Source organism: Notechis scutatus, chromosome 2 (genome assembly GCF_049901735.1).
Source record: "Notechis scutatus isolate UNSWTSFEM ecotype Mainland chromosome 2, rNotScu1.2, whole genome shotgun sequence".
In the NCBI taxonomy this organism is placed as follows: Eukaryota; Metazoa; Chordata; class Lepidosauria; order Squamata; family Elapidae; genus Notechis; species Notechis scutatus.
The window spans coordinates 52,983,753-53,000,752 of record NC_142010.1 but is presented as its reverse complement, the minus strand read 5'-3'; the positions used below and the strand labels follow the sequence as shown (position 1 = coordinate 53,000,752).

General features: G+C 34.8%; 1 protein-coding gene across 40 annotated transcripts in view; it reads left to right on the top strand.

Annotated features, from left to right (window-relative positions):
- The window catches only part of SLMAP (sarcolemma associated protein), an 83,221-nt gene extending 67,108 nt beyond the window's left edge, over nt 1–16,113 (top strand). For 21 of the 40 annotated variants that reach the window (XM_087954742.1, XM_087954734.1, XM_087954732.1 and 18 more), the window contains 7 exons: nt 282–356; nt 2,686–3,006; nt 4,094–4,211; nt 4,868–5,039; nt 7,390–7,524; nt 12,826–12,915; nt 14,279–16,113. In XM_087954742.1, coding sequence (XP_087810868.1) covers nt 282–356; nt 2,686–3,006; nt 4,094–4,211; nt 4,868–5,039; nt 7,390–7,524; nt 12,826–12,909 — 905 coding nt within the window. In that variant the 3' untranslated portion in view covers nt 12,910–12,915; nt 14,279–16,113. The remainder of the gene's footprint in view (nt 1–281; nt 357–2,685; nt 3,007–4,093; nt 4,212–4,867; nt 5,040–7,389; nt 7,525–12,825; nt 12,916–14,278) is intronic. The other 19 variants (XM_087954740.1, XM_087954731.1, XM_026677777.2 and 16 more) reach the window with 1 other exon arrangement.
- The last annotated feature ends 887 nt before the right edge of the window (nt 16,114–17,000 follow it).

The window sequence follows — 17,000 nt, the reverse complement described above, 5'->3', positions numbered from 1 at the left end:
GAAATCAATCATTTTCCTTGTAGTCAATTTTTCTTCGAAGTAAAATGATATCATGAATGTATTAAAAAGTGCATGATATTTTAAACAATTTTAGACAAAGTTTATTAACTAGCACAGTAATAATTTAAATATGGTAATTTACTTACATTGGTTATGCCAAAATTTTAATGACATACTAAACAAAGTAATCTTTTTAAAAACTAATGCCTAATATATACTGTAAAATTGATAATGAAAGTCATAATAAATTGGTATGTTGAGTATTTTTATAATACCTACAGCTCTGTTGGAAGAAGAGAGAAAAGCATATCGATTGCAAGTTGAAGAATCCACCAAACAAATCCAAGTTCTCCAAGGTAAAAAAAAAGAATCTTCAGAAATATAATAGAAAAATGCGCATGTTGTCATTGAAAAGATCAGAAACTAATAATTTTCCATACAAAATTATTTATGTAGAATGAAATATCTGTTAAAATAGTTTATAAAGTTAACTACTGTCTATGACAGGACATAAAAATGTTGTGAGATGGATAACAAAATAAATAAATGAATAAATATTTAAATGAACAGGATTACTTTTTAAAGATTATTTAAATGAATGTGCGATTATTGGAGAGACGCTCTAAAAATCTGCCTTATCAATGTTAATTGTACATGATGTTTACTAGTCCATATTATGTGATTATTTATTGCAAATGCTTCTGTGGCAGTTTAGTCACATAACTTAAGTGGTTTACAGTAAAACAAAGAATATTTATGGTGTATTGCATCATTTCAAACCAAGCAGCCAGATCCAAGCTAACTTGGGTATCTCTCTCATTCAAAGTTCAGTCCTAAAGAGCACATTTAAAAATCTGTGTTTCTAAAAACTTTCTGAATACAGTACTACAACAGAGGATACAGTTCTTATATCTGATAGGAAATTTCAGAGGAGAAATCATACTCACCCTGCATAGTGACATTGACATGGTTTTGAGATTAGCCATAATTTCCTCAGACATTGTCCAAGACAAAGCTTGATATTAACTTTTATTGCATACTAGGACAAAGTCATTATAAATAGTTGATTGACTTCTGTTAGATGACACTAAAGTCCATTTAAGCTATTTTTCTTAATAGGTTGCTGGTTTATTTTGTTTTGCACTTTTCACTCTTAGACCATTTAAGAGTAAATATGAAACTGATTAATCTTTAAAAAATATTGCACTATAAAAACATTGTTAGGTTTCTGGTCTTGTTCAAAAATTTTCATTTTCATAATTGTCTAAGGCAGTGATCCCCAACCTTTTTTACGCCGCGGCCCGGTATCCCCAACCTTTTTTATGGCGCGGCCCAGTACCGGCATTAGCTGGGCGCCGCCATCTTTTTTTGATGAAAAAGTGCTTCCGGTGACCTCACTGGAAGCACTTTTTCATCAAAAAAAGACGGCGGCGCCAGCGCAGCCCGTGAGCTTTTCCAGGTAGAAATGGCTTTCTACCCGGAAAAGCTCACCGGAAGCGCTGGCGCCGCCATCTTTTAATGAAAAAGTGCTTCCGGTGAGCTTTCTACCCGGAAAAGCTCACCGGAAGCACTTTTTCATCAAAAAAAGATGGCGGTGCCCAGCAAGCCAGCGCCCCGGTAGGACTTGTTCCACGGACCGGTACCAGTCCGCGGACCGGTGGTTGGGGATCCCTGGTCTAAGGCCCTTTTAGATATGCTGTTATCAAAATAATGTTGAGTGTACATTTTTCTTACTATAATTCTTATTTAAAAAATGAGGCCTGCTGAAGTGAACACTTAAACTTTCTCTTTTAATTAGGTTTGTAGTATTCCTATTCACGGTTAGTAAACTTTGGGAAGACTTTATGTGGAGTTTCATTATTACCTTACTTTGCCCTCTGAATGAGAGAAAAAATAAGTAGGACTACTATTGTTCCTGTCTTTCATAGTTATATCCATTTTTATCAATACATTTTATAACAAGAAAAAATAAAATACAAAACTGCCTTGAGACTCCTTATTCACAATAGATTGTAGTTTAAGAACAATGAAATAAATTACAAATATATGATTTTGCTCTCCTTAAGTAGCAGCTGCTCATTTACTTTAATAATTACAGATAAACTGCAGGAGATTGGTTGCTGTAGGAGCAAACAAAAGTACTATTTAAATAAATAAACATAGCTATAAAAGAAGGAAGGTTTGCAACAGCTGCTATGGCTTTCTTGAAGTGCAGGGCAAGGTTATACTATACGTATCCGAGCCAACTTCAACCACTGTCTTTCCAGTGCTTTTTTATTATTTCTTGCCATTTACCAGAATTTTGAGAAGCTAGATTAATTTCCTTTTTGCCTATATTGTCTAGGAATATATTTGTATAATAAAATAGCTTCCAAGAAGCAGATCTAAATTTAGAGGAGTGTTGTGATAAATGTATACACTTAAGGTGATAGTAAACCTCAAAAATCAACTCAAAAAGTGCCTCCTATATTGATATTTTTGAAATTTTGCCTAAATATTTCAAATATAACAATGAGGGACTCATAAACTTTTGTAAAATTTATGCTACAATATCGTAATGTAATGTGAGCATTTTTTTTATCTTACACAGTAGTATTACTTTCATAAAAATATTTTACAGTTATATTTGAATAATATGATAATAATAATATGATAATAATAATAATTTCTAATAAATGTTTATAGCTCAGTTGCATCGATTACAAAAGGATATTGAACGTCTTCATGAAGAAAAGGAAAATGTGATTTCCAGTACACGGAATGAATTGTTGACTGCTCAGAATGAGATCCTGTTGTTGCAAGACATGGCAGAAAAGGCCGCATCAGAAAGGGACACAGATGTCACTGTTTTAAAAGAAGAGCTTCAAAAAGTAAGAGCTGAGCTTGAACAATGGCGCAAGGAGGCTTCCAAATATGAAAAAGAAATTGTCAGTCTGCAAGCCAGTTTTCAGCTACGATGTCAGCAGTATGAGAATCAGCAGAGAGAGGAAGCCACCCATTTGCAAGGTATACACAACTGTCTTAACAATAATTGATATAAAAGTGGATTTTGGGGTTACATTGTTTTTTCATTAACAAAAATTAGGTTAATTACAGAAATTGAGATGGAGTAAATAAATATTTGAATTTTAGTTACATCATCATAAAAACAGTAGTGGGCTTGATGAACTTTAAAGCAAACCACAAGTTTTGGAAAGGAAACTCGGTCCAAAATTAAAATCTCTAGTTCATTTTGGTAGGCCAGAGTCAGAAGTACAGCCATTCCATAAAAGTATCTGAACAAAAACAAATAAAATATTGTACATTTTAATAATCTCATGTAAAGTTATAGAACAATAGAAAAAGTTTTTAATTCTAGTTTTCAAATGATCTGTTCATTGTATTATGATGGTGTTTTCCAAAATTCATTATTTCAGTCAAATTATTGATGAAATTCTAAAGATTATTACATTGTAAGACTCTGTCAGGATCTTTTCATGCCCTTTTTTGAATAAAATCATTCAGTTCAGATTGATATTATGGAAGAACAAGCAGTGATTAATTAAAAAATGTACTGGTGCTTCTTCAGACTGTATGAAAGGTTTCAAATAAGGGTGTACAAAATTTACTAATTCTCCAGATTATTCCTTAGAAGTATGCCAGAACTATTCTGGACCAATGTTGTTCTGAAAGTAGTTTGGTGGCTTCTGGAAACAAATTCTTTGGAAAAGAAGCAATTTGATATGTTTTGGATATGACATTCTGGACAAAATAGACCTATTTTGGGCTGAATTACCCATAAAATATCTGGAACCATTTTTCATTTTTAGGATTTAATTCTGGAAATTGCTAAGCCTCCAGATCCAAAGGAGAAACAAAGTTCCAGAATTGTCCAGAATGTTCATTGCCAAATCAATGGGCTTTGCACATTACTAATTTAAAGTTGTTTTGTTTAAAAAAAAAGCGTACCCCACAAAACACTTATGTGTCATAGTGAAAAAACAGTTTTTAATCCCAGGCTTGTACATTCAGATATAATTGGCAATAATAAATCTTTTAAAATAATTATTTATTAGCTAGCTTCAAGAATATTATAGCACTCTTTGCTTTATAGGTGAGCTTGAAAAGTTAAGAAAAAAGTGGGCTATTCTTGAATCTGAATGTCTCTCATTAAAGAAGGAGAATTCTGTGCTTGCATGCGAACTTCAGCAACAGGAGAAGGAGCTGCATAAGTAAGTGCCACTGAATCAAATGGGAAAAGGCCAAAGGTCTTAAATTTAAAACAATGTGTCCTGCGTTAGGGGTTAGTTCTTATAGTTTTATTTCTATTTCTTGAGAATGATACAATTCCTCTAAATCTTTCCTCTTATTCAATTGAGCTGTTTTAGCTACAATTCGCTTCCTACTCATCCACCTCAATCAGCTGATAAAAAGTATAATTATGTAGGAACAATAAGCCTTCTATGTTGGGAAATACATAGATGGTACCCATATCATTCACAACATTTTATATAAGCTTTGCTTTACTTAATATTATGAAAATAAGCCTCTAAGGCTCACTCATTTTCCTTCTGTTTTCTTCCAATATAATTGACATTTTAAGCTAAGGTTATTTTTGCCTTTATTGTTAACAACAAATGAACTTTATAAACTTTAGACTTTAAATGTTGGGATCTGCTTGGTTGGGTTTTGGATATAAGCTGCTTGGAAAATATTTGCTTATGCTGTTGCTGCAATCCAATACATGAACACAGTAGCCTGTCCATCAGACCTTTAATTATAAGGATATGCAATAGAATAACAAAGAGCATACATTCACAATGCATTAATTTAAAACCCTTATTTCTAAATATGAAGTATTGTGATTTTTTTTTACTTCCTTTTATAGCTCTCAGCAACAGAGTTTAGCACTTAACAGTGATCTGAGTGTTCTGGAGGTAAGCCGAAAGGAACTTGAAAATAAAATGGGTTCTTTAAAAGAAGAACATCAACGTGATGCAACTACTCTAAAAACACTTCTTAATGAGGCAGAAAATCAAGCTAAGGATGCTCAGAATGAGGTACGCTTCAAACATACATGGATGTTTGCATTTCTTTAAAGAGGCCTAGAATTAGGAGACTATTTTGTTCTCCTAACATTGGCCCTTTTATTGGATAAATTTGAATGAAGTAGCTTAATTAAATGGGTATCAGACCTCTCTCTCTTCTCCCCTCCCAGTACTTCTTTGAGCAAGAGATTTGAAACTTTTGTTTCAATATTCAGTTAAACAGAATTGCTCATTTTATTAAACAGGAATATAGCTAGTGCCTGGGTTATTCAGGGCAGTAAACTATGCACCATTTCAAAAATAATACCATTCTATTTTATATAAAAAGGTTAGACATAAAGCATGGGTGTCTGCATTAAATATATTAAACAACTAAGATGGAATCACATATTCATGGTCACTAAGTATTTAATATATTCTTAAATGTGTTTTACTTTTATCATATACTGGTCTTAATTCTTTCAGAAACTCAACTTTCCATTTGTGCAAAACATTCTGTAATTCAGTCCTTTTAACTTCATAATATACTTTATCGAAATCAACAAAACTTCCCATTCAAATTATAGCAGTGTCAAGAGAACCTAAACTAGCACATTGGTGCAGGATTGTAATAATATCATTAACTACCCAGAAATACTTTGGAAAAGGACATGGGAGCATATAATGTATTAATATTCTAATCAAGTTGATTTTTAAAAATATTTTGCATGTTCAGTTGGTAGTATGCCAGTAAAGAATATATATAGATAGATAGAGATAATAGTAATTCTTTCAGACACTTAATTAGCTTTGCGCATCTTGAACGGATGCTTTTGGCAAGATCTGTATTTTAAAACGATTCAATTAATATTACTGAGTTTTTTCTTCTTACTGGGCTATCTTAAAAATAAACTATCAAATTTGAAATTAAGGTTTGTAGTTCTGGACAGTTAATTTATAGATAACAGTTCTGGTCAGTTAGATAAATTATAAATCAAATTATAGATCTGGTCAGTTAGTAAAATTATAGTAATATTATATTCACATGAGGTATATTTAAGTGATCAGTTTTATTTGAGAAATTAATTCATGGCAAATCTCTGGTCTGTATTTCCGCTTTTCTAACAGTTAATGAGTGATGTCATCACTTTTTATCACTTGATTGAAAAAAATGTAAGACATAGTTCTGGTCAAAGAAATGCCTTTATTGTCTTTTGTCATATTAACAATAACATAATTTATATGCTTTCCAACTCACAGCAACTCTAAAAACAGGACAATAGTTCTTATTCACTGGCAAATCAGTTCTCTTCCTAAAGGCTATTATTGAGCATGCATTCTTAAATTTGCCTTTATCTGGACTCTTCTTCTAACATATACTTACCTGTAAAACATGTGACAGAAAATTTATTTCAGTCATTGACCAATAAAAGTACATTCAACAAAATTATCCCTAACAATGTAGCAAAACTTTTGCTAGTTTTAGAGAAATAAAATTTTGTTCATTGTTTAACAGATAGTGCAGATAAAAAATTTATCAGAATGGCTTGCATATCACAAGGGCATTAACGGGATTCATATGGAGTTTTCCTACATTTTCCTTCTAGGATAACTATGAGGAGAGCATTACATTAAGGTAAAGTTAAGGCTCTCCTAAATTTGGGAACTGTGATATGTGAAACTAGGCACTAAAATCTGGTAATTTCAATTCTATTAAGAGAAAAAGCATCCATTTCTATTTGACGTTCTATATTTAAATCTAAACCTACATTTTTGCTTTAGTAATTGTTACGAACTAAGCAAACACACTGTTTTAAAATCCTAAATAGTTTTACTCTACAGCAGGCTCGTAATCCTGCACTTCTGATTGGCCCACGAGCAGCGGATCCTGATTGGTCGTTCATGGCTGATCTGATTGGCTGTTAACGGGCGCCGCTGATTGGACGCTTCCAGCGCGGCAAACTCAAAAGCATTGGCTGTTGTGACAGCAGACAGCCCTATAAAAAGGGTTGCTGCCGCCCGAGGTTTTAGCTCTGTTCTGAAATCACTAATAAAGAGTTGAGTCACTATCCCATCCTTGTCTCCGTTCCTTGCGCCCACGCTCCGGACATAACAGTAATTATATAGTTTAATCTGATTCTGAGCTTAAGACGGCATCGCTGGAGAAACCATAGAAGCTGAGTTTCTTTCGCTATTTCCTAGGAAGATTTGTAGTTCTCCTACCAATATTAGATGTATCAGTCCCTTAAGTTTGTATAAAGCATGTGAACATTTAAATTCATATTCCAAATCCTTATATTATAATAGAGAGTAATAATTTTTTAAAGAATTAAAAAAATTATCCAAAAGTTATTTTTGCTTTTGCTCTTTTTATTTCCTTTAGTACGAAAAGACACAGACCATGCTTTCAGAGCTGAGGTTAAAATTTGAAATTACTGAGCAGGAAAAGCAATCAGTCACGGATGAACTTAAACAGTGTAGAGAGAACCTGAAGCTACTTCAAGAAAAAGGAAAGAATGTAAGTCAATAAAGATTGTGTATGCCAGATTTTATTTAATTTCCACTGTGACAATATTTGGACAAGATATATATGAAAGCAGTTAGTTCATATTTTCCTGGCTATAGATGATAAGAGCATTAAGGAAGTAATTTTAATTTGTTTATTATCCAAAAATTGAATATTTTTCCAGATCCAATTGGAAGGCTCCAAACATTGATTTTCTTTCCTAATCCCCCTCCCCCACTATTTTCTCTCTCCTGAATATAATCTGCATTACAGCACCCATTTTGCAGGTGCAAATAAATGTTTTACGTTGAATAAGGATGGAATTAAATAAATGGAGGTACAAAAACTAAGAAAGATGCTGATTGGGGTGATCTCACTCACCTTCAAGATTGTCCCTCTAAACTTTTAATTCTGAGGCTTGAAAAACATGCTTTTTCTTAGGCATGGCTTAAGTAGCCTCTGATTTTCGTTCTTTTTTACGTGAACAGTTTGGCTAATGGTGACATCTCATTTTGTATAAATATTGTAATAATATTGACATCTGAACTATCTTGCTAATATTGAAAGCCACGGAACTTGAATTTCCAAAAAAAAGTTAGTTTTTAAAAATCATTTTAAATTAACCCAGGTAGGTATATGAGATTTTAGTTCTAGTGATATCAAGATTTCACTATGAAAAAAATAGATTTATTTATTTATGTTTGTTTATCAATCAAGCTTCTTACCTATTCATCTCCCTCACATAGGGCTCTGGGCAGTGTATAATTTAATAAATATAATAAAACATCCATATTTTAGGCTGCTATTGATCCTAGTATATCCTAATAAGCTTGCACTTTTGGTAGAGCAACCAATTTGCTCTTTTGTATCTTGAAAAAATACTTCATATATTATTGTACAAAAAAGCGTTTTCAAAGTTTTGATTATACAAAGAGAATTTGTGATCCTGTACAGCAGGGTCCCCAACCGTCCCGGTCCGCGGACCGGTACGCGCGGAACAAGCCTTACCGGGCGCTGGTTGCTGGCGCCGCCATCTTTTTGGTAAAAAAGCAATTTTTCGTCAAAAGATGGCGGCGCCAGCGCTTGGTGAGCTTTTCCGGTAGAAAGCCATTTCTACCTGAAAAAGCTCACCAGAAGCGCTGCGCCGCCATTTTTTGACGAAAATCACTTCCGTGACGTCACCGGAAGTGATTTTTCGTCAAAAAGATGGCGGCGCCTAGCTGACGCCGGAACCGGGCGCGGCGCCCAGCTGACGCCGGAACCGGGCGCGGCGTCGAAAGGTTGGGGATCCCTGCTGTACAGGATATAAAATTCAAACATGTTTTTATGTTCTTTAAAACCGATAAATGTTTACTGAAATGATTGTTAACTCCTGGGAACAGTCTCAAAATAGTTTGAAAATTAAACATTTAAAAATTATATGATCCATTGTATCATAAACCAAGTGGGGGTTTTTTCAGCAAAATTGGAATTCTGAAAACATATGATAGGTGGCTTACAGAATGACTGATTATTTCACCCACACGTTTAAGTAAATGTAGGTAACACAAACAACAGTATTGTGGAATTTTACAGAATTGCACATGTGCATGCTATACCTGTAAGTACCTCTTTGAAGAAGTTGCATCTTTTCCTGGACTTGTAAGGTAGCTTCACCAATATAGCAAAATGCATATGTAAGCTAAGATTCAGGTAGAAGTTTGAAAGACAGGGTATGTTTCTTATCTCAGAAATGTATATGTAAGCTAAGAAAACACTTACAAGATGCAGGTAGAAGTTTGAAAAACAAGGGTATGTTCCTTAACTCAAATATGTATTTTTCTAAGATTGAGGGGCTATCCAGTGAGTTCAGGAAAAGTTGCAGTTATTTTTAAGGAGACCAAACTAATGCTGTGTGCATGCCTATACACATTCCAAAATGTTGCATATACCTAGTCATAAGTGTATTTTATTTCAGTAAATATTTTTGTGCGGACCACATCTTACTGCCAAAATACTTTCACTAATTAAGTTGCTGGCAATATTTTTTTCTTAATTGATCTACTGCCTAATACAGGTCTTGCAGCTTTAATTTTATCATCCATAATTTCCATTTACCTGCCTATTGTTCTGATAAGAAATGGATGCAATTATGTAAATAGATCGTTTTTAGGAAACTACTACTAATAGATTAACAAGATTGAATTATTAGGTCATAAGAATCTCTAAATGTGGGATTAGAAATTGGAGCCCCAATAAATATTAAGCACAGACAGCACAGAAGTAAAATATACAGTTGTTGTTTTGTACCTTTGATTCTCTTATGGTTCCGAGTGCATTTTCTTTAGGACTGTTAATATTCATTGCTGACAAAATAATACAGTGTATATTATAGTATAGGGTATTCTTCACTGCCTGAATGCTTGAGGTAAAGCAAGCTATCCCATTTTTAATTATCGTAGTTGAAAAATCTAAGAATCTAATCAGTAAGATTCTAGTTAGTATTAGATACCATTCAAAAAAAAAAAAAAAAAACCCCAGAAGAAAGCAATGGCAAACTACTTCTGTATTGTTTATAGGATAATAGACATGGATATGTCTCTATAGTCAGCCAACAATTGAACTTGACTTAGAAAGTCTTCGCTTTTTTATTTTAGAGAGCATAATGAGAAACTACACTGCTCAAAAAAATAAAGGGAACACTTAAACAACACAGTGTAACTCCAAGTCAATCACACTTCTGTGAAATCAAACTGTCCGCTTAGGTAGCAACACTGATTGACAATCAATTTCACATGCTGTTGTGCAAATGGAATAGACAACAGGTGGAAAGCATAGGCAGTTAGCAAGACATCCCCAATAAAGGAGTGGTACTGCAGGTGGTGACCACAGACCACTTCTCAATTCCTATGCTTTCTGGCTGATGGTTTGCTCACTTTTGAATGCTGGCGGTGCTTTCACTCTAGTGGTAGCATGAGATGGAGTCTACAACCCACACAAGTGTCTCAGGTAGTGCAGCTCATCCAGGATGGCACATCAATGCAAGCTGTGGCAAGAAGGATTGCTGTGTCTGTCAGCGTAGTGTCCAGAGCATGGAGGCACTGCCAGGAGACAGGCCAGTACATCAGGAGACGTGGAGGAGGCTGTAGGAGGGCAACAACCCAGCATCAGGAACGCTACCTCCACCATTGTGCAAGGAGGGACAGGAGGAGCAATGCCAGAGCCCTGCAAAATGATCTCCAGCGGGCCACAAATGTGCATATGGCTGCTCAAATGGTCAGAAACAGACTCCATGAGGGTGGTATGAGGGCCTGACATCCACAGGTGGGGGTTGTTCTTACAGCCCAACACCGTGCAGGACATTTGGCATTTGCCAGAGAACACCAAGATGGGCAAATTCACCACTGGCGCCCTGTGCTCTTCACAGATGAAAGCAGGTTCACACTGAGCATGTGACAGATGTGACAGCGTCTGGAGACGCCATGGAGAACGTTCTGCTGCCTGCAACATCCTCCAGCATGACCGGTTTGGCAGTGGGTCAGTAATGGTGTGGGGTGGCATTTCTTTAGGGGGCCGCACAGCCCTCCATGTGCTCGCCAGAGGTAGCCTGATTGCCATTAGGTTCCGAGATGAGATCCTCAGACCCCTTGTGAGACCATATGCTGGTGCATTTGGCCCTGTGTTCCTCCTAATGCGAGACAATGTTAGACCTCATGTGGCTGGAGTGTGTCAGCAGTTCATGCAAGACGAAGGCATTGATGCTATGGACTGGCCCGCCCGTTCCCCAGACCTGAATCCAATTGAGCACATCTGGGACATCATGTCTCGTTCCATCCACCAACGCCACATTGCACCACAGACTGTCCAGGAGTTGGGGGATGCTTTAGTCCAGGTGTGGGAGGAGATCCCTCAGGAGACCATCCACCACCTCATCAGGAGCATGCAACACTTATTTACCTGACTCAAGTCAATTCTTCATTTAATAAGCCATTATTTATAATATTGGCAAAACAAGCAAACTAATCATTTAACATCTGTCTGTTTTCCCTGTGCTAATGCTAACAGTATTGTAAACATTGTAGGGAGGTCATACAGGCACATGGAGGCCACACACACTACTGAGCCTCATTTTGACTTGTTTTAAGGACATTACATCAAAATTGGATCAGCCTGTTGTGTTTTTTTCCACTTTAATTTTGAGTGTAACTCCAAATCCAGACCTCCATGGGTTGCTAAATTTGATTTCCATTTATAATTTTTGTGTGATTTTGTTGTCAGCACATTCAACTATGTAATGAACAAAGTATTTAATAAGAATATTTCATTCATTCAGATCTAGGATGTCTTATTTTTGTGTTCCCTTTATTTTTTTGAGCAGTGTATATCAATGAGGCTCATGATAACAGCTGCTGACTCAGAAGTAAACCTTAGGGTGCAGTTGTTTTACCTGTTGCTGCAACCCTGTCATTTTGAGTAATTAGTTGCTATTTTAAAATCAGATTTAGATGTTAACAGTATTTTAGATTCAGATAATACTATACAAAATGAAATAATATTGCTTGTGAAAATGATGTGAATATGCTTGTTATTCTTTTCCCTGTTGAAAAGTATTGTGCATAAGTTAGTGTTTAGTCCACAAAAAGTGTTGTCAAAATTATAATTACAGAGTGAGGCATCATTTTGAAGAACACATATAGCTATACAAAATCAGATATGTTTGTGTGTTCTTTACAGTGGATATTGTTTTCCATTGGAGATACTTTTTTTTTCATGGAAATGATGCTTATGTAAAAAAAGTATTTACGTGACCACCACCAATAATTTGGCTACAGGATTTGCATTTTATTATAAATTGGTGAAGAGAAAGATGTTTGAGGGAAAGTACTTTATGGACAGAGTTCTGGATCAGTATTTGAAGTTCTAGATTGAGTACGGGTGAGGCTCTGGCATTTGTTGTACGTATAAAATGTACTGGACGCTATCATCTAGTGAAGCCTTCCAACCTAGCCTCCTCCAAATATGTTGGACTTGCTGGGTAGTGAGATAGAAAGTCCATCATTTCTGAAGGGAGATAGTCATCTAGCCAGTTGAAGAAGGCTGCTGTAGCAAATTCCTTGTGACAAGAAAATAATGTTTCATTTTTCATTATCCATGTTTATTCTGTACAATGGTGTACTAACTTTGTATGCCAAAGTAGTTGTGTCTTGTTGGATGTCTTTATGTTTCAGTTGAAACAAGAATTGATCTTTGAACTATCCCCCTATCTAAATCATCTTTACCTTATTGATTTTTTATAGCACAAAATGATCTTAATATCCCTTCCCTTCCCTTTAGCCTTCCATATTTCCACCCGTCCCAGCCGTTTTCATCGGCCTTATCCTGGCTTTCCTGTTTTGGTGTTACAGCCCATTGTGGTAGAGAAAGGTACTACAAGCACTATTCAGTCCGTGTATGTTCGTCCCTTGTCACCTGTTTGTGCCATTTTTGTAAAAAAAAAAATGCATGATGAAAAGCGAACACTTATTTACCTGACTCAAGTCAATTCTTCATTTAATAAGCCATTATTTATAATATTGGCAAACCAAGCAAACTAATCATTTAACATCTGTCTGTTTTCCCTGTGCTAATGCTAACAGTATTGTAAACATGTTTTTCTGTTCCTTTTCCAATACACATTTGTCTTACATAAGGTGCTGTAGTTAGGGTCTGGAAGGAAACCTAACTACTTACTTCACTCTTAGCAAATCAGATATTTGCTTGCTTCAGTTTGGTTCTTGAATTCCCTTTTTTACCGTCAACTAATTCCAACATTTCTCTCTGAATTTATTTTTCTCACTATTGTGGTGACAAAGATGGAAGGGGAAGGACAAGGTGAGGAAAGTAGGTGGATGGTTTGCATTTCCCATTGTAAACTTGCAGTGGTTTCTATTACTTTCCAAAATGAATTCTGTAAGACCATAACCATTTATATAAAATAATCATAATGGTTAATGTTTTAAGGAGTGGACATGAACAATTACACATGTAATATTAACATTGCAATATTTCTGACTCGTTTTAAATCTAGGCAAGAAATGTTAAACATGCATTATTTCAAGGCATTTGAAGACATTTTTGAAGAATTCATAATTTGGCATGGGATTTAGCTAGCTTTACTTGGAACAAAGCATAAATGCTGTTAATGAATTCTCAATGAATTAATAGGAAACATTTGAAAGCAAGAAAGGGCAGTATGCATGCTTCAAATACTGTACATTAATCCTGGGCAGCATAATTTATAAAAAAAAAGATAGTTCACATTACATGGAGGATAGCAGGTTACCTAGCTGGTTAAATTATAAAGCTAATGCAGTTAAGAGAGAGCCAATTTGGTGTAATGGTTAGGTACCAGGCTAGAAATTGTGAGTTCTAGTCCTGCTATTGACATGAAGTCAGTTCAGGGACCAGTCACTGGGCCACTCACTCTCCTAAAAGGAAGGCGGTGGCAAACGTCTTTCTAAAAACCTTGCCAAGGAAACTGCAGGGACCAGTTCAGGAGTCAACACTTAACTCAGAAGGCAGAAAAATAAAATAAAAAATTAGATCATGGACATTTGTGTCCACTTAAATTTCTTTTTAATGAAATTATATTTAATTAATTAATTGAAATCCAGCCAACATTTCCCCAAAACCTAAATCTGACGGAAAACATTCTAGGCTTTCCAAGAAAGTTAAAGAAGTAATATCAACTACAACAAATGAGAGATTGATTCTTTTCTTTTTTCTTTTTCTTTTTTTTCCTACACAGAGCCAATGGCCTTGGATGCCTGTGATGGCAGCTTTGGTAGCTGTGACAGCCATGGTGCTGTACCCAGGCCTCACCAGAGCTTCTCCATGAGAACTGTTGTTGAATCCCTACCCCACCCTCCATCTAGAAGCTGGCATCATTCACACATTAAGGGAATCAGAGAATCATCCTCTTCCTAACCCTTTTTTTTACCTCTTAGTCCTTCAGAGTTTGGCAGCAGCAGGATCATTGCTTTACACTGTACAAAATGTATCTGTTATAAAGAGAGAATAAAATAATAATTTCATTCTATGGTGAGCAATATTATTGCTTACACATATATGTAATTCTTAAGATTGTATGTCGGAGTCCTAAATACTCTTATGGTGGCCTCAAGTAGGCTTCTTGGTACCAAATTATTTATGATGGTTAGGTGTGTGGGTATTTTACATTAAAAAATTGATTGCCCAATTGAAAGCAATGCATTTTCCCTTATTTGGATACCCATGCCAAATATCCTTTAAATACTTGGAAGTCGATGCAGTGTGCTCAGTGCCTTTCAGTTTGATGTTATTTGTACATTAACATATCATTATTTTTACTTGCTGTGAGTCACTGAGCTATTGGGAACAATTTTCTTTTTTTTCCATATCTTCTGATAAAAACAAATATTTTTGTTCAGTAAAAGCCCTATTTTATTGATGACTTGGAGCTTGTATAATTCATTGTCAGCCTTAAAGAGCTCTAGAAAAAAAATGAGTGAAAAGCATAAGTCTAGACTGTTTTTGTGTGCATGTGTGTGCCTGAGTGAATTAAGGTTTTTCTGGGAGCAAAATCTTGATTTTCTGATGAACATAGTGCAGTAATCCAATTTTTAGTTTGAATGTAATTTATTAAATTTCATGTATATAGACACTATAAAAACCCAATGTATTTTCTCACATACCACATTAGAAAAATTATTTTTTTTCAGTCACTTATTTGCAGAACCAAACTGGGGAAAGTAGTGTTTGTTTCTTTAATTGTACTTGTGTTGGCATAACTTCATGACATGAGGTTCTTGAGTGCTTTTAGTGTTAGGGAAAGGAGGAAGAAAATCAAATTGGTCCAGTTTTCAAGGAAGGGAGGAATCTTAATTGGTCCTCTGTGTACCAATTTATGCTGAAAGAATGTGGTGTCCATGATTAGAAGCTTCACATAACAATTTGTTTGACCTTAATCTGAATGTTTCTAGTTGAATATTGGTTATAAATAGGAACAATCATAACTTACACCTGATTGTGCTGGTTTTCAGTACATATCAGTTCAGTTTATTAAGATCTGTTATAATATAAAAAGAATTGAAAGGTGAAATGATTCAGCTGATAGAAAATTCATAGGAAGATTTTTCTCAACTAAAATTGAGTTGGTTTCAAGGATTTAATGGCAATCAAAATCTAGTTCAATATTTAAATAGACTTTTTAGATTATTTGCCTTTGAGGGTCATTTTTATTTTAAAGGTTCTATCTTACGCTATTTGGAATTTGTTAATGGGAGGATCCTTTAGATTTAAGGGAATGTTAGTTCACAAATGTAGAAAATATCATTTTTGTTCATTTCATTATTTTCAGTTGCAGGAAACTAACTCACCCACAACACACACATGCCAGTGGTACACAGTACCTCTTGTATATAGGTTATTGCAAATATTATTCTGAAAATGCTTAACTTCAGAATTACATTTTTAAAAGTAAATAATTGTTTTAAATCTATTTTGTAAAGATATAAAAAACAATAGAATTTCTGGAGTACAGATTGAACTATTTGCACTAACACATGTGATGTGCATGATTTAATAAAATAACTTTACTCTCCCTATGAATCTCATTTGAATCTTCTTTGACAACCACATATTTTATTTTATACATCAGAGTATGATAATCAAAATTTATCATGGTGTTTGAATTACATCTGCTTATATTTGCCATATTGGTTTATTACCTGATTATGAGATTTATTATATGTGATTCTTCATTAATTTTTATTATTATTTTCAAATTTATTTGCCTCTCATCTCGCAGTTTGAAGTGACTCTTGAGTGAGAAAATGAAATCTGATTTCATTTTTACCAGATTTTCAATAGTAGTTAATAATATACACGCAACATAAACAAATGTATAAATAAAACATCCATTGAAATGAATACTTAGCAAGATCCATAAAATAATCAAAGAGCATCATAAACCCCTCAATGATGTAGATGCTTCAAAATAATTTAGTTTCAAAAGATCAACAATGTGGAAGCAAATCTGATTTCCAGAGGAAGATTGTTTCTTAACATAGGTGCAGTTATTAAAAAAAGAAGTCCCTGTGAATTTCATCCCCTCTCAGTTCACAGAAGTGGAGGACCCCTAAAAGTTTATCTCAGGAGGTAGTGCTTGGGCAGGTAAGTTAAAACGGGCACTTTGAAATGCACCTAGAAGCAACAGATAGCCAATATGGTATCTGATGCAACAGGTAAAGTATTTGTGGTGAGAAGCATTAACCAATATCTGAATTACTACATACTAAACCAACTGAAACTTTGAAGACATCTTCAAATATCAAATATAGCCATGTTTATGGCATCCTATTATTTAATCAAAGCCTTTAGTCAACGGCATGATGAAGATAGTAAATCTGAGTGACATTATCAACAAAGTGCTGAACAAACTCTCACAAGTAGGAGAGCTGCCTGATTGTCTTCTACTAAGGCAGGAATTA